Source organism: Ruditapes philippinarum, unplaced genomic scaffold, assembly GCF_026571515.1.
Source record: "Ruditapes philippinarum isolate M1 unplaced genomic scaffold, ASM2657151v2 ctg1530_1_1_1_1, whole genome shotgun sequence".
Classification (NCBI taxonomy): domain Eukaryota; kingdom Metazoa; phylum Mollusca; class Bivalvia; order Venerida; family Veneridae; genus Ruditapes; species Ruditapes philippinarum.
Window position 1 is genome coordinate 242,624 of NW_026860708.1, and position 26,515 is coordinate 269,138.

Here is a 26,515-nt window from a genome sequence, read left to right on the forward strand (position 1 = left end):
ATAATACAATAAAGATTGAGCGAGCCCATCGACTTTCTCCAAAATATGAAAATGATAAAATTAGGCCTGTAGTGGTAGCATTTAACCACTACCCTGATAAAATGTTAATCAAACAAAAAGTAAATGAAGCCTGGAAACAAAATCAATCTACAAGCTCTGGTCATACTTTCAATCCCTATACAAAAATCTGGGTGAGTGAGCAATATCCCAAGGTCATCCAGGATCGCCGGAAGCTACTCATACCAGCAATGATTAGGGCGAAACAAGATGGAAAAACAGCATATGTATCCGTTGATACGTTGTATATCAACAACAAAATGTTTACTGTAGATACAGTATCAAACAGTGGTTATTCAAACTAGGATGACTCTGAGAAACAGTTACGTTTCTTACTCTGGAATATACAGGGTATCAAAAATAAACTAAATGATTGTGAATGCAGACAATCATTTTTGAAAACAAAGCGTAAAGCCAAATTTTTGTTTTATCAGAAAGAAAAAATAAAGCTGTCTAGTATGGGCAAAACAGCTCCTCGAAAGTTCTGGAAATACATTTATAAATTTAAGAACAACAATAATTCCAAGATTCCTATTAATCTAGAGGATTTTAAAAAAACATTTTGAAAATGTTTCAAATGAAAATCATGGTCAATTCAATATATATATTTTTATGATTACTAGGGATAATGATGCTGTATATTGATGATCTTGATAAATCTATTTCTGTGGATGAAGTAAGTAAAACTATATCTAAGTTAAGCCGTTATAAAAGCTGTGACTACGAAAATAATGTGGCAGATTTCTTTATTGACTGTAGAGAATTTATTTCTCCTTATCTTTGTACAATATTTAACCATATATTTGACAACTGTGTATACCCAAATTCCTGGTCAAAAGGAGTTATTATACCAATCTATAAAAAAGGTGACAAAGGGGTCCCTTCGAATTATAGAGGTATTACATTGGTAAATACAATTGGTAAAAAATTTTCCTGATTGTTAAGGAACCGTATTAACAATTGGTGTGAAAAGAATGATGTTTTAAGTGACTCTCAATGTGGATTCAGAGATGGCCGTTCTACAACTGATGCAATTTTTTTACTACATGCAATTATCCAGAAAATCTTATACAAAAATCTAAACTTTGGTGTGTTTTTGTTGACTACCAAAGAGCTTTTGACTCCGTTAACAGGGATGCATTATGGGTAAAACTTATTAAAGCCGGCATTAGTTGTAAAATGACCAATAAGATGAAATGTATTTATAATGATGTACAATCATGTGTTAAAATATCTAGTACTATGCAGTTGTCTGAATTTTTCATTGTATCGATCGGTCTGAAGCAAGGAGAGCCATTATCTCCCTTACTTTTCATTATTTTCGTAAACGATATTATTGATAGTATAGACTTTAATACTTTAACTGATAAAAGTTTAGAATTGTTATTTCTGTATATTATATTGTTTGCTGACGACATTGTATTGTTTACTACGAATCCTGTTAGTCTACAGTCACAAATAGATAATATTTTTTATTATTCAGAAAAATGGGGTCTTAAAATTAATGTAAATAAAACCAAAATATGTGTTTTTGAAAAGCGCAGATCTAATGATGTAAATAAAGATTTTTATATCAACGGTGAGAAAATTGAGCAAGTAGATAACTTTACTTACTTAGGCATTAATTTTATGTATACAGGTAATATGCAGTAAAGGCGCTACATGATCAAGCATTAAGAGCGTACCACAATTTGATGCTTCTATTTGACAAAGTGAAATTTGATGTTAAAACGAAATTATTATTATTTGATACAATGGTGGTGCCAATACTTTTATATGGTTCAGAGATTTGGGGGGTATATAACTATAAAGAAGTGGACAAATTACATCAGATTTTGTAAGCATGTTCTAGGTGTAAAACAATAAACCCCTAACTATGCGGTACTGGGAGAACTGGGTAGATTACCGTTATCTGTTACCTGTAAAGAACGATCTTTAAATTTTTGGCTAAAAATTATGAAAAATGTTTCTTCTCCCATTTATGTTAGATATAAAGATCTTATTGACCACAATATTCATAGCTGCTGGGCTTCTCGTATACATTCTATTATTGATCATCTTGGATTTGCTCATATACGACAGTTGTAAATATTTACCAATGTTTAAGAATCGTTTACGCGATCAGTTTTTACAAGATTGGTCAGCGTCAATACGATCTATGCCTAAACTTGAATATTATTGCAATTTCAAAAAGGAGTTTAAATTTGAAAACTATCTTAATGTAATTGAAAATGACTCTCTTAGAAACAGTTTAGCTCGTTTTAGATTAAGCTCGCACAATTTAGAAATTGAAACAGGTCGTTATAGTGGTATAGTTAGAGAAAACCGATTGTGTAAAATGTGCAACCAAAATGTAATTGAAAATGAATACCATTTAATGTTTTGTTGTAGTAAATATAGAAATCTTAGAATTAAATATCATTGTAATGTATCTTGGCCTAGTAAGAATATTTAAAAAATATGTAATATTGCTAAATACATTAAAGATGCTTTTACGTTAAGAAACAATACACTGGAAAATATTACAGTTTCTTAAATGTTTGAAATATTAATTTTTGTAATACTTTATATGATGTTTGTATGCTTTTGTATATATTATACAATATGTCTGTCTTTGCCATATATGTTAATTGTAAATATGGCCAAAGACATTTTACATGTCGATAGCCAATAAATGTTGAAACCTTTTGAATTAATACCCTGTATTTTGCACTATAAAAATCTTCATCTTCTAATAAATTAAAATGTGCTTCGACGGCCATTATTTACTTGCATTGAATTTAAACTTGTTTGAACTGTACATAAAGACAACTTGATTGACAGGCAATCGACATCTTTTTGGGCGCTAGAGGTGTCAACCAAAATGAAAAGGCGGTCTTAAAAAGACTTCAGAGAAGGTTGCCGATGTGCGTACGTGACAAACTGTAAGCAAGTTATTGGTCTATATCAAATTTTATAGAACTTATTGCTTCGCTACGCCTTTGGCTTCGCTCGCAATAAATTCCATAAAATTTGATATAATTATGACCAATAACTAATACGTAATTACAGTATTGACAACCACACACAAATGTTTGTTAACGACCGTTACAATAGGGCAAATGACGTCATATTTTCTAGTGACATTAGGAATACTTACACACACTTGAATTCCTTGAATTTTAACGTCTATATGTAGTGTTTAAAGAATACCATGATGCATCAAAGTAATGAACTAACCCAATTATTTGTCGTGCGCCGGTACTACGTTACCAAGGTAACTGTATGACGATTCGTTTTCACAACATGCCGGTTACATGTTTTTTTTTTTTGCCGTCTTTTTTCTTTTGTTTTGATTTCCCCTTCAACATGTTCAAGTGATATATAATTCATGTTTTTCTATCAATAACTCTCACGACAATAACTTCAGTGGATAACCCTCGTACGTAAAACATACCGCCCCAAAGCCACTGCTTCGACACAATTCATCTGATTCCAATCCAAATATAATTTTTACAAGTGTGAAGGGCCCCCTTGACAGAAATATAAGGCTGGAAGCCCTAGTCCCAGTGGAACGACCGTGAGAGCTCCGCGCGCGCAGCCCGTTTTCGATGTTTTATTCTAATTGGCATGTAAGTGTACAAAAAAACATCGCCCCAACAGCCACTGCTTCAACACCATTCGTCTGATTTTGTTGCAAATTTGATTTTCTACAAGTGTGAAGGGTCCCCTTAACAGAAATGTAAGGCTCGAAGCCCTAGCCCCATTGGAACGACCGTGAGAGCTCCGCTCGCGCGGCTCTCTTTTCATTTAAACATCCTTATTAACATGTAAGTGTCCCCTTCGGAGCCCTACTCCCAGTGGAAACGCCCATAAGAGCTCCGCGCGCGAGGCCAATTTTCGTTGTTTCGTCCATATTAACATGCAAGTGTACGTAAAATCACACCGCCCTCACAGCCACTGCTTCGACACTATCCGTCTGATTCCGTTGCAATGCGATTTTCTACAAGGGTGAAGGGTCCCCATTGACAGAAATGTAAGGCTCGAAGCCCAAGCCCCAGTGGAACGACTGCGAGATCTCCGCGCGCGCGGCCCGTTTTCATTTAAACATCCTTATTAATATGTAAGTGTACGTAAAATAAATCGCCCTCACAGCCACTGCTTCCACACCATTCGTCTGATTCCATTGCAAATTCGATTTTCTAAGAGTGTAAAGGGTCCCCTTGACAGAAATGTAAGTCTCGAAGCCCTAGCCCCATTGGAACGACCGTGAGAGCTCCGCTCGCACGGCCTCTTTTTGTTGTTACACCCTTATTAACATGTAAGTGTACGTTAAACACATCGCCCCCACAGCCACTGCTTCGAAACCATTCGTCTTATAGAATAGACAATGAAATTCCTAGATTTCAGTTTGTAATTCTAAAATGAGCAATGAAAATTCTTATTTTATTCAGTGCTTCCCTAAAAATTTTACAGGAAGTCAAACTTATTTTAGATGGCTTTCGGTTCAAAAAATTGTGGTTGCATCGGCTGTACTGGTCGTATAAAGGTCATATACACAATGTATTTATTAGAATGTGGTCTTTCAATAAGAGAATCTGATCAAAGTAATTCGTTACATGAAAAATAAACACAACTGAAGAAAAATAAGCCCGTTCCATGTATTCTAGGCTTAATAAGGGTCCGTCCGCTCTTTCAAGCAGAGAGTACGGACGTCTCATCCTATTTCAGTCGTTCTTCGATCTTTAGTATTGGTTTATACAGAATTCATTTTAGTTCGATTGTGGAGGCAGCTTCAAGCTTATAGACACACTCTCGAATCTGTTCCTGGAACCAACCAGTACTAAACAATGAGTGTAAAGTTTCTTGCTCAAAGAAACAACGGCTCGCCTCTGAAAGGGCTTGAATCCACGCGGACTGAGATCCTTAGATTACTGGTCCGACGCGATAACCACTCGGCCATGTCGACACAATCTTTAGTATTGTATTCGATTAATCATAATGATCTCTTTTCATCGGTTCTCGTTTTAAGTTGGAATGATATAACTTAAACACGGTGAAATGTATAAACAGAAAATGAGGAAAATTCAATATCCGCTATACCATTATCTAATAAGACCAGAAGTACTACAAGAAACTATATTAAGAAACTATAAATTACAATTCTTCTCTTTTATTTTCTTTTTTGCATAAATATAATTATAATAAAGTTTGAGTATTATATACTTTTTACATAATTTAACATGTATAAAAAATGGAAACAATTTGATATAAGTTAAATAGAAATGTATCATAAAATTGTAAAAATGAGTTTTACATTCTGCAAAAAATGCAGATATTTGAAATATATATAAAGGCTGGGACAAAAAGAATTTGTCCCAGATAAAGGTCAGCTTAAAACATACCATTATAAAGCTATTGATAAAAAGATAATAACCATAGCAAAAGCACACATATAAAAAATAAAACATGATTTGGGGTGGGGCTAGGGGGTGGGGTACTCTACAAACATAACACAGAGGAGTAGCATCATAAAATCAAGATAACTCTAGACAATCTAGATAACTCTTCAACAATGAGAGAATTAATCAAAATATAATATTTACATTTTATATAAAAATAAACATATATTATGGCATTTTATTAGGAAAACAATATACATGTATTTGTAAAGAAGCTCTCTGCATATAAAAAATGATAAAACTTTTTTAACCAAGGTTAAAAGTCTGAATAAATTGGTGCAAAAAAACATTAAAAGTGAGCATTTTTCGCATGCGCATTTCGCTTTATATTATAACGTGAAAATCGTGCGGTTTATATCCACTGATTGCAGTAGAATAGTTTGATGCCGCGGTAAGTCTAAAATAATAATGCAGTTATACCCAAAACTAAAATATTATATTGACTGTACCAAGTGCACTATAATTGGTGAGGGGTTAGTTAGTTTCACACACATTTACCCTGCCATTTATTACAAATATATGCATATAACATTATATATCGAAACGTCAGTCACGAAAAACTAGATCATGCACCTGTTCACATTTGAATAACCTTGCAATCTATTACGTCTACCTTTATAATCAAGCTATTCATTCGAATATGGACATTAACCATCAATAAAATATAATTAATACACATACATTTATCCTTTCATTTAATTTATAAAAATGTTCAATCTGCTTTTATACTACGGCGACGAATTCGCACCATGTGTACTTTTTCGTGTGGCTTTGGCAACAAAAACCATACTGACACCGATTGAACATTCCACAAAACTCACAAAACATCTGTGCATTTTACCTAGTACACACTTTGCACGAGCATAGCTTTTCTTTTGCAGGAAGTCCAGTCACTGCCTGTGAATGTTTTATTTACAGTCTTCGCACATCTATTTTAAAACTCTGAATTGTCAGTCATATTTAATTAAACGTTAAATATATCACACTTTATCACTATTGTAGGATTTTAAAAACCCTGTTTTTTGATGTCTGTTTTCAATGCATGATTTATTGCTGAAATGAAATATAAAAAGATTGTATATAATATATGATTATCATTCAAATAGCATTTAGAAATAAATACACAGTCAAACATATTTAGTGTTATAAATGCCACATGAAAACATTCAATTATACAATCATATAAAAATTTAAATGAATAACAAAACTTTCATATCTTATAAATGTCTCGTAAATATATTAAACTATAACTAGTTCAATATATTGAAAATAAATATCAAACTTTAGATTAAAATCAAATATTTAAGGACATTTAATATTTTAAATATAAATTTTGAAGTTGTTCAGTTATGTATCACAACATGAATGTATTTTCAACAAAGAAAACCAGTTTAAAGAAACTTGTCAATGCTGTTATTTCTTTAAAAGATGTTTGTTTAAAAAAGTTATTCCTAGAAAAGTAATTAAAGAATCAGATTTCCGGAAAATGCACGAAAATCACGGAACTTACCGTAAACACCGGATGAGGATGTTGTTCATGTTGCGGCCGTGCTATTTCGTACTGGAAAAAACACAGGGAAGCAAAATATATAAATAATAAATACAGAAAAAAAATGCAATAAGCACGCACAAAAAGATAGTTAGCTGGAAAGTAAAACCCAATCGAGCACATTCAGTCTACTGCAATTGGCTCACTTCTGAGTAACAATATATTTTTATTTAAATGCCATAGAATGTATCAAGAGCCTATTTAGTTCACTTTGGATCGAATATGATTATAAATTTTATATTTGTGTCTTTTTTTTATTTAAATATTTTAATCAATAATCAGCAAAAACTGGATAAATATAATTGGTGTCACAATCCGTTAAAATACTTACTCTTTCATGTGGATGAATATAATTGTAGAGAAAATCCCAGGAGAAATTTGACGTCAAAGCATTGTCGTATGCTGCAAAGAACAAAAAAGCAACCATATCAATCATAATAATTTACCAATATATAAACGAAAACGTTTGTTCCAACTGAACTTACTGCTCCCGATTTTATCCTTAGAAATTTCAGTGGTTACGGGCATTTATATCAATGTCCGTGAAACTATGTTAAAATTCAAAATTAACAATTGCCCGATAATCAAAATCACGTTTTACTGGCGGTATTAGTTTAAAGCATCTAAATTGCTAATGCCTAACAAAAAAATCTACATGTTGCAAGTTCACTTAAGCCAATGTCCTTTATACAATTATAATTACATTACATTATTACAAAAATGAATGAATTTGAATATCTGATCTTTAAAGAAAGGACCGATTGGTATCACGGAAACAGCCGATTGTGATCATGAAAAAACGGCCACATTGAGTTTAAGGGCCATGTCCCTTCAACAAATTGTTATCGACAAAAATACATTGAGATGAAAGAAATGTGTATAAGTGTACTTACAATACATTTCATCGGCCCGCATAAAATCATTATCTCTCCGACTTCTATGATGTTTGCCGTCGTCAGTTGACCTTGACATTGATTCGTCGTCCCAGGTCTGGGGACCATATAGCCGACCCACGGGATTATTTCGGCCCCATGTACTAATTTTAGTCGGTATAGTATTGGGGAAGAACCCGTTGTTGAAAGAGCCCCTGAAGAAAATGAAATATAAATAATCTAATGTGTACAATATAAGAAAACACAGTACTATTTGATTGTATAAACAAACCAGCACTTATATAGTTCATTTACACTTTGTTTATATATGTAATTCCATCATTTGTAAATAAAAACGTGGAATTTTAACTTAATGGGTTTTCACACCATTCAATGTTATATCACATCTCTCTTTAATCTAACCGCAAAAAGATGCGATCGCGAAACACATATATGTTTATGCTAATAAGAATTTTAATTTTAAATTATTTTACTTTTGACTTGACTAAATAAATGTTAGTTTAAAATATACCCCGACTCTTAGCAAAATATTAAAGATTTTGTGAATACCTGTCATTGAATTCTTCGGTATGGTAGCGCTTTTTCTTGTTGTTCTTTACAGCATATATAATAATTATTGCAATAACAAGGGCGGTAATCAGGAACAGTGGTACACCGACACCAAGTCCTATCACCAGAGGGAAATTATCAGACGTCTGTGTTGGTCTGAAAAATGTCAGATCAAACATTTAAAAATATTGATGACATACAATGAGTATTTTCCTTTTCCGTATTTTCACTGTAAAAATTTATTTTTCATATTTTCCGTATTTTCACTGGTGTCTTGCTAGACTACTTTTTCCTATATTCAGCCAATACACAAAATTTAAGGGGAAGTTTTTCAAATTGTAATGTTAAAAAAACAGAGAAAATTATATATAATAAACAGAAAATTCAAGTTTTTTAATCTATAAATAGATTTGATTTATATTCAACTTGTTATATGAAAACTATTATTTTTCACTCGTGGCTACCACTCGATGAAAATAAATCATGTATTTATAGGGGAAAAAACTTGAATATCCTCTATATACATAAGAATTTACATGAAAACAAACGTTTATGACGTCAGACGCGTCATTATGTATTTAAAACTGACGTAACTAACTTACTCGCACAAGGGGCTGTCATTTTTTATGACACATTCTTCATTAGCAGCACACTGTCTACCTCTCGCTTCATAGAAAGCTGTACATAGCACAGACTTCTTACTGTCGCCAGAAATATCGACTGAAAATAAAACAAGAGCTCAGTTCCAACAACTGTTACTAATAATCAGAAGTAAAATCTCCGAAATCTATTCTTTTTTAATTTAATTTACATTTGTAATTTAAAATTTAATTAATGACCTTTACAACTTATTTGTCAATCTTCTCTTACAAAAATATCTATTTTATATCATATATAATTAGTTTATTCTACACTTTTATTTACTTTACATCGTTGCAATTTGACTAAAATCGTCCACTACCGTTAAACACAAAAAATGTACCGAAAAAAAATATGGAAATATAAAAAATCCAAATCGTGAGCATATTGTGAACAAAAAATATCTATTTCATATCATATAATTATTTTATTCTCCCCTTTTTTATCTTTGCGCCGTTCCAAATTTGCCTATATCGTTCACCGCCATTAAACAGAGAAAATATACAGAAAAGCGACGTGGAAATAAAAAAAAATCCAAATCGTAAGCATATAATTTGTTTTCTCAAATCAATAATAAATCATCACTTACTGGTTTCCTGCCCTATAGTGAGCCCCTCAGCAACAGTATTAGCTCCAAACACACTCACAGTGCTGCCGGTAACCAGGCTGTAGACAGCACGTGAAAATTGTTGTGATGCCGCGTTACTATCGCTGATCAACACGTCAACATCAGCAACAATACCTCCTCTACACAAATAAGTAAAGAATAATTGTAAGTTCATTAATCTTAGATGACAGTTATGCTTTCCACTACTAAGTATTAAAGCTGCATGCCTCCAGATGAGCCATAATATTTCAAGAAAATTAAACTTAAGAAAAATGTACAAAGATTTATTGCTAAGTAAAAAGATTCAAGATTCAAGTAATAATTTACATGTCATGTGTGAGGAATGATTGTGTAGTGTTCATCACCATATGTCTATGAGTTACTAACGCAGTAAGGGCTATTTTTGCATAATTATTTTGACCTTTATAATTATGGTAATTTAAGTGGATTGTTAGTGCCGATTTGCAATTTATAAATCGCTTTCTTCGTTCACATCACAGTATGTTACTTTTCAATACATTTTCAAAATTTTCATACAAATTAGCAAAGAATCTGGAGGCATGTTGCTTTAAGCCGTGTCGACAATAATTTTCAATATTCTAAACCTCATAAACAAGAACCGGTTGAACCGGGTGATGCTCCCCGAGAAGGTTCTGGACACAGGAAAGTATAAAAAAAATGAACAAAGGGCAAAAACTCAAAATTTAGGCAAAGCAGAGTTATGTTTTTTTTGCACTGCACTTCTATTCAATGAGATCTATCTATCTAAAAAGTTTCCTGATGATATCAGAGTTATGTCCAGGGTAAAAGTCAAAGTGTAAAAATGAACAAAGGGCAATAACTCCAAAATTAGACCAGGCTTTGTTTAGGTTCTTTAAGCATTGCAGTTCTATCAAAATATATCTAGCTACCTACAAAGTTTCATGTTGATATCTCTAATAGTTTTAAAGTAATGTCCAGGTCAAAAGTCAAAAAGTAAAAATAAACAAAGGGCAATTACTTCAAAATAAGGCAAGGCAGAGTAATGATTCTTAAGCACTGCACTTTCACCCAATGAGACCTATCTATCTACAAAGATTCATGTTGATATCTCTTATAATTTTAGAGTAATGTCCCAGACAAAGTTCAAAGTTTCAAAATGAACAAAGGGCAATAACTCCAAAAGTAGGCAAGACAGTGTTACAGTTCTTGTGCACTGCAAACTTACTCAATGATATCTATCTACCTACAAAGTTTCATGTTGATATCTCTTATACATTAAGAGTTATGTCCTGGAACAAGTTCAAAGTGTAAAAATAAACAAAGGGGGATAATTCAAAAATTAGGCAAGGCAGAGTTAAGGTTCTTGTTCACTGCACACCTACTCAATGAGATCTATCTACCTACAAAGTTTCATGTTGATACCTCTTTTACTTTTAGAGTTATGTCCCGGACAAAGTTCAAAGTGTAAAATAAACAAAGGGGGATAATTCAAAAATAAGACAAGGCAGAGTTACGGTTCTTGTGCACTGCACACCTACTCAATGAGATCTATCTACCTACAAAGTTTCATGTTAATACCTCTTATACTTTTAGAGTTATGTCCCGGACAAAGTTCAAAGTGTAAAATAAACAAAGGGGATAATTCAAAAATCAGGCAAGGCAGAGTTACGGTTCTTGTGCACTGCACACCTACTCAATGAGATTTATCTACCTACAAAGTTTCATGTTGATACCTCTTATGCTTTTAGAGTTATGTCCAGGACAAAGTTCAAAGTGTAAAATAAACAAAGGGAGATAATTAAAAAATTAGGCAAGGCAGAGTTACGGTTCTTGTGCACTGCACACCTACTCAATGAGATCTATCTACCTACAAAGTTTCATGTTGATACCTCTTATGCTTTTAGAGTTATGTCCAGGACAAAGTTCAAAGTGTAAAATAAACAAAGGGAGATAATTCAAAAATTAGGCAAGGCAGAGTTACGGTTCTTGTGCACTGCACACCTACTCAATGAGATCTATCTACCTACAAAGTTTCATGTTGATACCTCTTATACTTTTAGAGTTATGTCCCGGACAAATTTCAAAGTGTAAAATAAACAAAGGGGGGTAATTCAAAAATTAGGCAAGGCAGAGTTACGGTTCTTGTGCACTGCACACCTACTCAATAAGATCTATCTACCTACAAAGTTTCATGTTGATACCTCTTGTTGTTTCAAAGTTATGTCCCGGACAAGAAAAGGGGACGGACGGACGGACGGACGGACGGACGGAAAGACGGACGGACGGAAGGACGGACGGACGGACAAGGCGGCGACTATATGCTCCCCCGAAATTTTTTCGGGGAGCATAAAAATGTCTGCAGCAAACTTCAGACCTGTGCTGACTGAACTTTTGGATTCTTACAGAAGCAGTAAGCTTATTTTTAAGTACCATTGTAACTGCATTGTTTTAATGTTTCATACGAATTAAGCAGGTTTCATGCTTTACCTATATATTGATAACAATTTACCTACCTGGCTAAAGTCAGCACTCTAATGTCTTTTATGTTGCTACCCATTGTTGCTTGGAAGAATTGAAGAAGCTAAAATTAGCAGACGATAGATTTGTTATTTATGCAGACATACACATACGAATAAAGTTAAAAGGTTATGCACAGGAAACGTTATTATGAAGGGTACAAGTGCATTTGTACCTAATAAAACAATACACTTCACGTACATGTAACTGATTATGTTATTTACCTTGAAGGCCCATTTTGCCTTTGACATGCTATCATTTCTAATTCTCAAAACTTTTATTTTTAGTTACATTTTATTTTGAACATATAAACATTTTTTGCTTCTTTTGCTTTGTTGGCAATTGCTATAATTATAGTGAATTAGTATTTCGTATGTAAGTCATAACTACTTTTTTTTACTTTTTTTCTACCTTTATAACTCAATGCTGCAAAGTCAGCGCTACTTTCTTCAGCTGTTGAACAACTATATGCACTAAATCCATTAACAAAACATCTTTAAACACTTGTTTGCCATTTCTAAAGATATTTCTGAGGCATAATGAGCCTTTAAATAGGTCACTCTTCCATCAATTTAAATACCTGTGAAAAACGTGCAATAAATACTCACTCCAGTCCTGACTTCTGCAGCATAATAATTAAATGTAGCTGTAACTCTAAGGTCAGATTGTGTCGGCACTGTGTAGTTAAGAGTAATGTTTAAGTCGATCTTTATTTCTCCAGCTGAAATTAATATACTGTGCTCATTTCATGTAATTTATGCTGTATACATGTATATAAATTGAACTGAAGGAAATAAAGAAAATAGTGATTAATTTATTTTGATAAGAAAAAACACCCCCCAAAACATATATTTTTGTTTGCTCCACTTTTTAATTATTTTTTCAAATTTTCATTACTTTACCAATTATAAATGATTCAACAATAACGTGTTAAAAGATCTTCAAGCGATTCACTTTTAAGCTCTTCGTAAAAATAATTATTTAAAAGATATCTACTAATTCAATAACATATGTATAATTATGTACAATCATACATTATTATTTTATGTTATTTATGTTAATTCAAACTGATAATTGTAAAAAGTATGTAAAAAGTATAAATACACCGCCTTAAACGAGGTTCCAAAAAGTAAATAAATAAATAAAAAAAAATGTTTAAAGCGTTGTCCATTTGAAAGGTCAACGGTCAAAGACGGTCATCCCAGCTGCAAGAGACTGACCAGTGTGTTTTATAATGTCTTCTGTAACAACATTCAGGCAGAATTGAACTTTTGGTTTTGGTGATTTGATATAGATACATATATTATTATACTGTATAAATATTTTTTTCAGATATGACATTCTTTCACATTTTTAAGTTGAAATTTAAAATCTTACCAGGGGTAGGTGTAGGAGTTGTTGTTGTACCTGAAAGTATGAACATAAATAAATCGTCTTTCCTCAATACAGAAAATGAAATACATTCATAAACGTTAATTTCAAATTTAATACAATACAGCTTTACAAGTAATTTTTGAAACAAATAATACAGTACTAAAATCGTATTCTTATATATTTTATTTGAGAATAAATCATATTTTGCTATTTTTGAACTGTTACAAAAATAAGAAGAAATCTTACTCTGAACACAATCGCCATTGTTGTTGACTTCATATCCGACAAAACAGGAGCATTGAAATCCACCAATCGTATTATGGCAGCCTCGGTTTGAAACTGAGTCACAATTACTGGTTCCAGCAGCACATTCATCGACATCAGTTTCGCAACGGGAACCAGTCCACGTTGACTGACATTCGCATGTTCCGGTCACGTGATTACAAGACTGACTAGAAATAATGGCGTTGCTGTTGACACAGTCGCAGGAATTTGCACATTCATCTCCATACGTGTTATCCGAACATTCTGTAAGTCAAAAGTGATTATTTAACCAGATATGTACATGTATACAGGCTACCTAAAAAATTTAATCTTCGGGTTATATCAATTTCCTTGTAAGTTTGTGGTCATGTTCGTTTACTTGATTTATAATTTTTTAAGTTATTCAATGACTTATCAGCATAAATTAAGCGTAATTTTGTTAAAAAATTTAAGTTTCAAAACTTGCTTAATTATTTAAGTTTTAGTATACCCTCTATAATCTAGATTTGTTATAGTCTTCATGCACCTTGATGTTATATTAGAAGTGATTTCAAGTTGGCTGTAAATATTCTGTAAGTCAGTTCTTACTTGTACATGAATTATTATCACTCTTGTAACCAGTATTGCATGGACACTCGTAGCTTCCCGGCGTGTTAACACAGGTGGAGTCACGTGGGCATGTGCTCGAACCATCAGTGCATTCATTGATGTCCTCGGAACACGTGACTCCTGTCCAACCGGAAGTACATTGACACCCTGTTGCAGGATCACACTTGGTCGTGTATGTCACATTACAGTTACATGTATTTACACACTGCACACCCCAGTTACCAACGGTACATGCTAAAACACAAATACAAACAGAATATTACTTCTTACACGGATTATCAATAAAATAACTCTAACAGACCTAAAATTCCGTTTAATAAATGACATACGAGGGCTGTTCGGAAAATACATAGACTTTTGTTATAACTATGCGTTTTTTTTAAATTATATAAAAACAATAAAAAACATTTAGATTTTCTAGTTTTCCACCATATTGAACGGATCATTTCCATTATTCCCACACAAAATGTGACGAATTCTAAATCTGCTGTGTCACAACTTATCATACAAAATGCAACTAAAGAAGACCGGAAATCAACTTACGTGTACAACTATTTCCGGTTCCGGTATAACCAGGGAAGCATGAACACTCAAACGAGCCGGGTGTATTTGTACACTGGTAGAGACAAGATGATGTGCCAAGCAAACACTCGTCATTATCTTGAATAGAGAGGAATAATTAATATCATATCAAAGCATGATGACTCAAATAAACTCCAGATTAAAGCAATTCAAACAATGTTCAATTAAATCATGTCGGACAAAGAGCATCACTTAATATGAAATTAGGCAAAGCCTATGAACGGGGAAGTCGTTAAAAAATTCCTTTCATTCTTTCCGTTTTAAAATTGTCATTCGGTATTACATGCACCGCTTCCGTTTTCACTCGGAACACTCGACGTTTATTATTTATCCGAAAAGTTGAGATTTGTTCCGTTATCGGAATACCACGCCTTTTATCATTGAGTTACATTGTAAATGGCAGCGCCCGAGTAGAACTGACACTGAAAATTTCATTGATAGGTATAGAATTCTATATATTTTTGAAATGTTTTTTATTTGATTTTCTTTTAAATATACACGTGTAGTCTATAGCCGGGCAAGCCAAAGCCCGGACCCGCTTCGCGGGCCCGGTCTTTGACTTCCCCGTATAAACAAGCTTAAACAAATAGGTATCTAAAATAAGGTGAACAAAATGAACATTACATGTGTCTTAAAACAATGATGTTGAAGGCTCTGTAGGTAAATCTAGAAATGCGTCTGACACCGATACACGTGGATGTGTAAGCAATACAAATTCAATACAAACAAACATTTCATGTAATTAACAACACAAGCATATAACACAAAGCAAAACAGATAGAACATAATGTTTTGTATTGATATTTTGTTCTCTTCCAAATTTATTAATCATCGTTCAAGTTTGCATATTATCATTAAGATGTTAACCTACCTATACAAGTGCCCAGATTGTTTATTGTATAACCACCGATACAGTTGCACGTGAAAGAGCCGGGTGTATTTTCACAAGTTTTAAGTACGTCACCACAAATACTTGGATTCAAATCACATTCATTTACATCTGTGGAACATGTTGTTCCTTTCCAACCAGTTTTGCACGTGCAACTTCCATCAACAGGATCGCAGCTTTGTGTATTCGCAACATCGCACGTGCAAGTGTTCTCACAATTGGATCCCCAGTTTGTACTTTCACATACTGAAACATAGATAATTATAATAAACAATGGAGGTATCTTTGACGGTCACGGGAAATTTATAATTTAAAGAACAACGTTCTTGCAAATTTCAAAATGAAAGCAATATCGATGTCTAGCTAAAGACTTATCTGTAATTTACCTTGACAAGATCCATTTCCTGATTTGATGTATCCAACGTCACAAGAACAATAAAATGACCCCTGTGAATTTACACATTGTGAATTATCCGGGCACTGGTGCACTGCTGGATCTCGGCATTCGTCGATGTCATTGCTGCATTGACTTCCGGTCCATCCAGACTTACAGTTGCACGCGCCAGTTACTGTGTCACATGATAGTGTTGAACCAACTGCGCATGTGCAGTTCTGTAGGCAATCATTTCCGAACGTACCATCTGGGCAAACTGCAATAAGTCCGAAATTGTTTAAAAATGAACAACTCATTAAGAAGAAACAACTCTGTAAAGCAAAACGCTGGCGTCTGTTTGGATACTCAGCTTTATTTGCATTATGGTAAAAGGTAATAACTGCAATAATTAAGAAAACATTTGATTTTAGAAAGCTACAAATGTCAAACATGTGAACATTTATTTTTTCTTGTTCACAAAATCTGTACAAAAATATATCAATCGAAGTACGTGCCCATAAAAAATAACATGGCTGCAAAGATGGTTTTTTTTCAGAGACAAATCTCTCTGGTAAAGGTTTACCTATGCACGTTGACTGATCAACATCTAACTTATATCCGTCAATGTTGCATGAACACTGGTAACTGCCTGGAAGCTCTGTACATAGCTGAGAACAAGGACTGGGTAACTCGGAACATTCTTTTATATCTGTAATTAATGAAAAAATGATAAATTCAGAAATATGATCACGGAAAAATAATAACAGAAAAAGAAAAAGAAACAACTAGAAAAACAACAAGAAAAACAACAATAAAAACAACAACAAGCGCTGTCTAAATATCTACACATTATAGTATGGTTATTAAATTACAATTTCTAAGATAGTTGATCTAAATTACTTCAACTGATTGTTTACATTATATTGGCATTAAATTGTGAATATTACTTATACGTATACAATTAAGCATGTACTGCTGATATTTCATTGCTATAAGTATCCATATTATCTTCACTTGGTGTGACCTAAGGACCATGGATACATAACCATCTTCAACACAGACGGGTTGATTTCTTACCTTCACAAACCGTGCTCGATCCTGCAACAAACTTGAACCCGGCTTTACAGAAGCAGGTTTCAGTCCCATTCAGTACAGCACAATCAGTATTGGCGCCGCAGGAATTAGACGGGTCACACTGTTCTGATGCTAAAATTTGTAAATTACGAGACAGATTATTTAGGTCCATCACTGAATTTCATGGAAATATCAGTTTGTAAGGAACTATAATCACATATAAGTTTATCATATTTATTTTTACAAACATACACAAAATTCTTAATTCTAACACAATTAAACAAGTGTTTATGAAAAAGAAATGTTAAATAGTTTGTCAAGAAAATTGTTCAAAGGTCTGTTCTATCATCGTAACATTGTAATTTGGGGGTGATGTCTATTAAAGTCTATGTCAATATTGAAAATAAAGTGGCTTATTTTTTCTCCCCGAAATATCTCCCGTACGAAATTCCGAAAATCTGACATTTCGAAACCAAACATGTACATGTAATTAATACCGGTATATAAATATATATTAGTGACAGTAATAAGTTCATAGCTTTAAACTAATGAAGAATGATCAATTTATTTGATTGTTGATGTTTAATTGATGAATAGACTTGACTTAGTTATTAATTGTTTGAATACTCACGAATACACGTTTTTCGGTCGGAGAGATCAAGTTTGAAACCCTCTTCACATAAACATCTGTAGCTGCCTACAGTGTTGCTGCAGACCTGGGAACATTCGTTTTGTCCTTCACATTCATTAATATCTAATTATTAAAGAAAAATATACTCATATCATTTTTTCAGTATACATAATAACGGTATTATCTGGCAATACCAGAATTAATTTTGCACAAAACTCTCGCAATTATTTTACAAAATTTCAAAGAAATCAAAATTGAAAGTTTAAACTTGAAAAAAGAACATTTCCTCGATATCTTAAATCGGCCATAAAGCCGTTCTTCCATATGCATGTACTTGACAATACTGTGAGTAGTTGGCCCATCCTCCGTGTTTCTCTAAGATCTTTTAAGCGGCAATTTGACCAGGAGTAAAATAATCTTACTCACTAAACGCTTAATTTATAATTCAAACTATAGACCAATGACAAAATTGTTTGAAATAACACAACTTATTAAAAATGTGAAGAATTTACCATTGCAAGCGTTCCCGTCTTGTTGGAAGCCAGCATTACAGCTGCACTGGTAGCTGCCAGCCGTGTTTGTACAAATCTGACTACAGCCATTTAGACTAATGCTGGAACACTCGTTTATGTCTGAAGAAAAGATACAACATAGCTGAGTGAAAATAAACATTTCAGAGGTTAGGTCACATCATTCTTTTCACAATTTAAGTTGATAGTTGTGGCTAATATTTTAGTATAAACCTTAGCTTTCAATTTGTTAAGATAATAGGAAGGATTAAAATCAAATCAAATAATGCCTGATGGATGTCATACGGTTGATATTTTTTAGTCTAACTGTTGTTACTATTGATTTCATTCGAAGGTCTCAAATATTATGAAAATGTAGAATTGTTGAGAGAAATTTATAACATATGTACCGGGAAAAACATCTATAATCATGTAATATTCTTAAGATTAAAGTCAAATGAATTATACAGCATCTGCAAATATCCTAAACATAGTCAACTTCTATATTCATCTGACGCAAAAAACTTGCTCCACATGGATAAAATTTCAAAAACATGGACAACAAAATTATAAACAGTAAGTTGTGTGGCCATCTTACCTTTGCATATTCCATTTATATCTTTTTTATATCCCGTCTGACAGTCACACACATAAGAACCCGGTGTATTTATACACTGCACGTTGTCTCCCGTGCAGGGGAAAGTGGCACATTCATCTTTGTCAGCGTCACATTTGTCCCCGGTCCATCCGGCTTCACAAACACATCCGGTCACGGAGTCGCACGTGCTCGCACCAACTCCACAATTACAATCATTTGCACACCCCAGACCGTAGTGGAATGCATCACATTCTGTTGTAAATAAATAGAAAAGGTTAGTCCAGAAATCAAACACTAGAATAATAATTTCAATAGTCTTTAAAACTCTGCACAATAAAACAGAAATATAATTAAAAATATAAATATAGGTCAAAAGGTCATTTACCTTTGCATGTTCTCAAATCATTTTCAAGTTTAAATCCCGGACTGCACGAGCATTCGTACCCACCGTCTGAGTTTACACAAGTACCCGGATCACTGCATTCATTTAGATTAAGGCTTGCATCACATTCATTCACATCTGTAAAATAAATTACGATAGTGCTTTTTGCAAGACAATAACATCAACAGCAACAACAACAACAACAACAACAGCAGCAACAACATAACCTATTAACTACATTAACAGTGTACTTCAGATGTAACTATTCATGGTAAAATACGACTGATATAAATGACATAGACGACAGTTTCTTCGCGAATGCCAAAACGTCATGATTTGTGTGCTTGGTAGTTGTTAAATATACGGAAAGTGTTCATAAAAAAATATCAATGGTGCACTGAACTACACAAAAACTAACTTTTGAGTGCGGAAACACCAAGCAATCAAATAAGACAAAGTGGGAAAAGATGAAGTCCTACGGGAATTGCCCTTCAGATAAAATATAGAAATCTAAATCATCTTAGACTTACCAATACATGTTTGTTTATCTGCTCCTAGAGTATACCCGGTGCTACAGAGACACTGAGGGGCCTGGTCTACCACTATACAAATATCCGAACAATTTGTATCCGGAAATAAGGTACATGGATCTGAAACTGTTCAAGAAATCAAAATGACACTTCCGGTTTCATTGGAAGGAAATTATCTCATTCAGAAACTCAGAATTCATTTGAAAAAAAAACAAAGCAAAACAAAACACAAATTCTTCAAACATTATGAACATTAAAGAAACAAAATGAATTATTAATCAGTCATTGGTGACAAATGTAATAAAAATCATGTTTGGGTAGATACAATGTTTTTAGCACATTTTTTTTTAATTTTTGTTTTATTTACCAGATGTAAATCCACATTATCATGTTTCAACAATCTGTTACATCTCTATGCTGAATCTGAATAGTAACAAAAATAAGCAGACTGAGAAAAGACAAGAAGTAGAATTAAAATAATACCTTTTGTGCACGTTTTCCTGTCAGAATTGAGTAGAAAACCAAAATAACATTCACAGGTAAATCTTCCCTCAGCATTTCTACAAATCTGTTCACATCCGGACACATCCGCCGTACATTCATCAAAATCTGCCAAAATAAACGTTAAAATTATATTAGCCGTGTCACGACAACACCGCGCATCCGCGCAGTCTGATCAGGATCCATGCTGTTCGCTATCAGTTTCTCTACTTGTAATAAAGTTGGTAAGTGAACAGCATGGATCCTGATCAGACTGCGCGGATGCGCAGGCTGGTCTGGATCCATGCTGGTCACAAACGCACTATGTTGATTTTGTAGTGACGCGACTCAAGCATCGATGATCTATTTTCAAACTGATCTCGCTCTGAGACAGAAATATGATTTTACTTAACTCTTAAGCCAGCTTGCTTGGAATTACATTCTATGTTTTTAGACATTGATACAAAGTTTCCTTGGCCTGAGTGTTGTAATATCTTTCTGGGCCTTTGGGATCATTGATTCCATTACCTTATTGTGTTTCAGATAGAATGCCGCTTCAACCGATGCTAGGTGTCGTAAGATACTTTCCATCTTTCATTTTCACTTACGAACAGACTCAATCAAACTGAGACTGTATTTTCAGCTGTAACTTGCAAGTTGTTTTTTTTTATTGTCCTGTGATATCCCCTTTTCAAGACTTTATATCCCCTTTTCAAGACTTACAGTTAAAGGCTCTTTTCATTTAATGAATTTGTAGCCGTAAGTAAACAACCTTCATAGATTGTTAAAAAAAAACGCTCGCAGTTATTAATTTTGTTCCGCTTCTCATCAAGGGGCGGTATTTAAATGGCAATTTTTAAAACTGATTGATATTGATATAAAAAAACAACAAAAAAAAACACACAAAAAATCGCAGTGAAATCAGGTTTACATACCAACACATTTATTTGGGTCAGACGGATCCACATTATACCATTGCCGACAACTGCACGTGAAACCACCCAGTGTATTTGTGCACACCTGGTCACAAACATTTAACGCATCGTCATTACATTCATCAATGTCTGAAAAAAAGTAAAAGATTTTGATATGTATCCAATAAATTACTTTCGTTTTATTTGTGCAAACATGTTGAAAGATATCCACCAGTAATCATTAAGATAACAAAAGATTTGTCCAACTCTTAAATCAAACTTATTGTCCATGCACTCTACATAACTCACTTTACAGCTCCATATGTTATAAAGTTCGATTGTTGAAAATGACTGTATTTTGCTGAACTAGCGATATTCATGTTTGATAACTTACCGGTGCATGTTCCATTGATGGAAACAAATCCCGTACGACACGTGCATTTATATGAACCAATAGTATTATTGCACACTTTATTCTCGTCACCGCAGACGTTGGGAACCAGACACTCGTCCACATCTATGTCACATCTGGTTCCGGTCCATCCAGCCTTACAGATACAGCCCTGAACCGGGTCACAGCGGCTTGAACCACGCCCACATTCACAAGTCTTGGCGCAATTTGCTCCGTAATTTGGGAACACGCATGCTAAAGTGAAAATAATATATTAAAGTCAACTATCAACACAGAAGATTCAGCTGAATGTATTTGTTTTTTTATAATAATGTCTTTTAACGGTAACTTAATATGACTTTAATTTCTTTTTTTTCTTTTGAAAGTATTTAATGTTTCGTAACGAACGAAATGCTCCGTTAACGTTTCCAACGGACCTCTTTTCACCAGTTTGAACACTGCTACTGTGTATTATCGCATGGTTTGGAACTTTTCCTTTGTTCTTACTAACACATTATACGCAGTACACTTCAGTGAGCATTTGAAAACTGTATTGATATATAACAGTACAGTTTTTTCATTGAATCATATAGGGAAAAAACTCGACTGTTATATATCAGTCGAGTTTTTTTCGCACCTTGTATAAATCAATACAGTTTTTTTTTCATAGAGGCTCCAATGGGGGCATTGGTAACGACCATTCCCAGTAGCAAAAATAAATAAATAAATAAATAAATGGAATAAATAAGATAAAATAAATATATAAATACAATGAAAAATATAAACAAAGATAATTAATGAAATGAAATGTACTCTGATTTAATCAAAAGGTACATCCGCTGAATGAATTATTTCCTCTGAAAAAAGCCCTTTAACCTGGAATCAATCTTGGTAACAACATTGGATGTCTTTTGTATATTTTTCTTGCGGCAGCGAAAACAACTTGAAAAAACTGCCTTATCATAAATAACGTTAACTGTAATGTAGCTAATGATTTATTTATTTATTTATTTCTATTACAAAAAAGAAAACATTATGTCATTGCGATAAAACAGTTATAGTATATGAAACTCGTTAGTTACGGGGGTATAACACTGACTGGGGTGACATCTCGGGATGTTTCTGCAAAAAAATTGTCTCGGCCTAACGGCCTCGACATTTTTTAACAGAAACACCCCTTGATGTCGCCCCAGCCAGTGTTATATCCTCGTAACTAACTCGTTTCATGTACTATAACTATTACATATGATATCGGAGTCTGTGTTTTTGTTGTATAATGTTCACATTTTTACAGCTTGATTTCTTGCACAATTAACATATACAAAGAAGTTTATATACCTTCACATGACACCTTATCGTCTTGTAACTTGAAACCCGTATAGCAGCTACACGAATAACTGCCGACAGTATCCGAACATGATTGTGAACACACCCCTGTAGTGCACTCATTAATATCTGAAAAACATAATAAAATCGTGTACATCTCTTCACATAGTTTCTCTGGGTACATCATACACCGGGTATAACTAACGGTAGTGTATAACGAACATCGGATATACCGACAGTATGTTCGAGATACACCGATTTTACCGAACGGTAAGTAGAAAGTAGCTTTCACCGTCATTTTAATAGCCATTGCTATTATATATTTGTTTTTTTTTAATGATTAATTTATAATAGTTTTATGTAATATACATGTATGTTTTTGCGTAACGCTACCTTGAGATTAGTTTAACAAAAACGATACAAATGCACACAATGTTATTATGAAGTAATTTCCATTTCAGGCTCTTTTGCAGTAAGCAAATGCATTCAGCATGTTCAGGAATAATTAATGTTCAGGACCCTAAAAACTTACACAAATATTTCTGATAATATATATACATATTCAATACAGTCCCATTTGACCTATTGCACGAAATTCTATAAGTGAATAATTTGCCTGTTTATATAAAACAAAGTGTAAAATATACGTTATGTTTTCAGAGTAATAATCAAAGATGACTACTTACTGTCACAAGTGTTGTCATTTTGAAGTTGAAATCCGCTGTTACAAAAACACACTGGGGAGTTTGTGTCATTCAAAGTACATCCGGCCGCTTTGGAACAGTCAATTGTATCACACCCAACTGGTTCCACAGCATCTGATTATTTTCAACAAACGTATGTTGTTTTAGAATAATTTTTATTATGACGGCAGAAATTCTGACTGAGAAAGGAAAGAAGTGACACTGAGAAAAGAAAGAGGAGAAAAAAGAGCATAGACAATATTGTTTTGCTGTTGATTTTCATCTTGGCTCCGAGTGGCAAATATCACATTGTCGGATTTTTTGTTGAGCTAACAGTTCTGACCACACCAGTGACATAGATATATCTAATATTCCTGACCACATATTTGACCTTAGACATATATATATAATTTGCCATTTTGACAATTATTAAAAAAGAAACATACATGTATATTTAATTATATTTTACTACTCTCATAACAAACCTTTATCACAGTTTGAAGTTGCAACATTTAATGTATAGCCAGGGAAACAAGAGCAGACGAAACTTCCCGCGTTATTTGTACAAATCTGCTGACAGCCGCTTGTTGATTCCTCACATTCATTGATATCTGAAACATGATGATAGCATATACATTTTTTAGCCTGCTTGAACAAAAGGTGACCAGTATAGAGCCAGGAGTCCCTACACAACCGTGTCGTCTGACCAGGCTCTATACTGTTGACTGTTTATTTTTTTGTATTTTGGTACTAAAATTCCTTTAACTTCGAATAGAATGTAACATATTCAAACCGAAACAATCTGATATACAATTCCACAGGTTGATTAAGGACTAATTTATCCGTATACTCAAAACATTTTGGACGGTATATTTTATTAAATGTTGTGCAAATTCTAAAAAGTTAAACAAAATGATCTATTCCTGTGATCTTGGAACATATTTCAATGAAATATGGCATAGATATAATAGACATACGCCATATGTATACAACTTGGCAATTGTCAATTTCGAAATTAAACAGCTATCATAATAAAATAGATTGACAGCATGAGTTGATTCAATACTAGAATAGCAATCAAAACAAACTTTTTCATTTGTCCGCAAGACGCTTACTTGTCAACAAAAACTACTACCGATAGATAAAAAACATTTACTCAGATTATGTGTAACCTCTCATTCAAAATATTCAGAAAATATTAATGGGATACCTATGCAACTTGTTCCGTCCTGTGCCAAACGGAAACCGCTGTTACACTGACAGTAATAACTTCCGGCGGTGTTCACACACTTTTGAGAACACACTGTTTCATTATTACACTCATTTATATCTGAAAAGTAATAAAATATTTGTCTTTCTGTGCATGAAAACTTATAATAAAATACCATCGTAGTTATAGTAACCAATAAATGTAGTAACAAATGAAGATAATCCGGTACAGAGAGCTCTACTTATGAACATATTATAAACGTTCGCTTAACGTCTTATAAACGTCCGTTTAACTTCTTATAAATGTCCCTTTAATGTCTTATAAACGTCCAATTTACGTCTTATAAATGTCCATTTTATGTCTTATAAACGTCCATTTAACGTCTTATAAACATCCATTGAACGTCTTATAAACGTCCATTTAACGTCTTATAAATGTCCATTTAACGTCTTATAAATGTCCATTTATCGTCTTATAAATGTCCATTTATCGTCTTATAAATGTCTATTTAACGTCTTATAAATGTCCATTTAACGTCTTATAAATGTCTATTTATCGTCTTATAAATGTCCATTTAATGTCTTATAAATGTCTATTTAACGTCTTATAAACGTCCATTTAACGTCTGTCATTATCTTATCAAGTTCAAATAATAAATATGTTAAATATACGTAAATATCAAGAAACCAATAATAACTTTATTTAAAGTCAAAATAACGTAAATCATCCTTATAGTGGTACCTTCACATTTATCCTGGATATCTTGATATCCGGTCGGGCACGGGCTGCACGTGTAAGCCTTCAAGGACGGGTTGGCTTTGTGTTCATCTGCGGGTCTGTCAGTGCATGTACGGTTCACCGAGCAAGGGTTAACTTCACATCCGTCAAAGTCAAGCTCACAGTCAATTCCTGATCAGATATTTTCGAATTATTATTAACATAAAAAGTATACAGAGGGAATGCGAGTTAGAACTGGCAGGCATAAATAAAAAGTGTAAAAGATTTTTTTATTTGAAACACACACACAAAAAAATGAATAAAAATAAAATAGATAAAAATAAAACTTATCTGGTTTGATACTGTTAACACATTGCTAGTAATTTTGAACTCATTCTGTTATTTTAACGTACTCAGCACTGCAATTATAAATACATAAAGCTACATTTACACATTTAAAAATTTATCACCGCGTAAAGCTTTTATAACATTTTGAGGTGTAATGGGCCTTTCAGGCGTGTAAATAGTCTCTTACCTGTCCAGTACGGTTCACAGATGCACGTAGCATACTTGAAACCATCGGTAGATCTAACATCCTCCCTGATAACGTCATTATCACACGAACCGTGACTATTACATCCGGTGCAAAGTACGACAACAATGTCAACGACAGGGGCCTTAACTCCACGGTCATCAGTAGCTGTTACGCTGAAGTAAGAACAATGTGAGCCGCGTCACGACAAAA

The 26,515-nt window shown here is 33.4% G+C and overlaps 1 protein-coding gene across 1 annotated transcript in view; it reads right to left on the reverse strand.

Moving 5' to 3' along the window:
• Positions 1-5,207: 5,207 nt before the first annotated feature.
• LOC132713129 (uncharacterized) overlaps positions 5,208-26,515 on the reverse strand; it is a 29,924-nt gene continuing 8,616 nt past the window's right edge. Inside the window, exons 13-43 of the mRNA XM_060695600.1 lie at positions 26,306-26,478; positions 25,795-25,962; positions 25,054-25,173; positions 24,329-24,454; positions 23,847-23,978; positions 23,173-23,289; positions 21,838-22,089; positions 21,465-21,593; positions 20,533-20,658; positions 20,050-20,175; positions 19,523-19,657; positions 19,138-19,389; positions 18,543-18,662; positions 18,031-18,153; positions 17,403-17,531; positions 16,909-17,034; positions 16,339-16,602; positions 15,935-16,198; positions 15,025-15,141; positions 14,461-14,715; positions 13,855-14,136; positions 13,612-13,641; positions 12,843-12,955; positions 12,231-12,298; positions 9,718-9,875; positions 9,092-9,209; positions 8,490-8,645; positions 7,941-8,134; positions 7,379-7,449; positions 7,009-7,059; positions 5,208-6,551 (exon numbers count right to left, since the gene is read on the reverse strand). Of these exons, the coding sequence (XP_060551583.1) occupies positions 6,546-6,551; positions 7,009-7,059; positions 7,379-7,449; positions 7,941-8,134; positions 8,490-8,645; positions 9,092-9,209; positions 9,718-9,875; positions 12,231-12,298; positions 12,843-12,955; positions 13,612-13,641; positions 13,855-14,136; positions 14,461-14,715; positions 15,025-15,141; positions 15,935-16,198; positions 16,339-16,602; positions 16,909-17,034; positions 17,403-17,531; positions 18,031-18,153; positions 18,543-18,662; positions 19,138-19,389; positions 19,523-19,657; positions 20,050-20,175; positions 20,533-20,658; positions 21,465-21,593; positions 21,838-22,089; positions 23,173-23,289; positions 23,847-23,978; positions 24,329-24,454; positions 25,054-25,173; positions 25,795-25,962; positions 26,306-26,478 (4,501 nt within the window). The 3' untranslated portion in view covers positions 5,208-6,545. The remainder of the gene's footprint in view (positions 6,552-7,008; positions 7,060-7,378; positions 7,450-7,940; positions 8,135-8,489; positions 8,646-9,091; positions 9,210-9,717; positions 9,876-12,230; positions 12,299-12,842; positions 12,956-13,611; positions 13,642-13,854; positions 14,137-14,460; positions 14,716-15,024; positions 15,142-15,934; positions 16,199-16,338; positions 16,603-16,908; positions 17,035-17,402; positions 17,532-18,030; positions 18,154-18,542; positions 18,663-19,137; positions 19,390-19,522; positions 19,658-20,049; positions 20,176-20,532; positions 20,659-21,464; positions 21,594-21,837; positions 22,090-23,172; positions 23,290-23,846; positions 23,979-24,328; positions 24,455-25,053; positions 25,174-25,794; positions 25,963-26,305; positions 26,479-26,515) is intronic.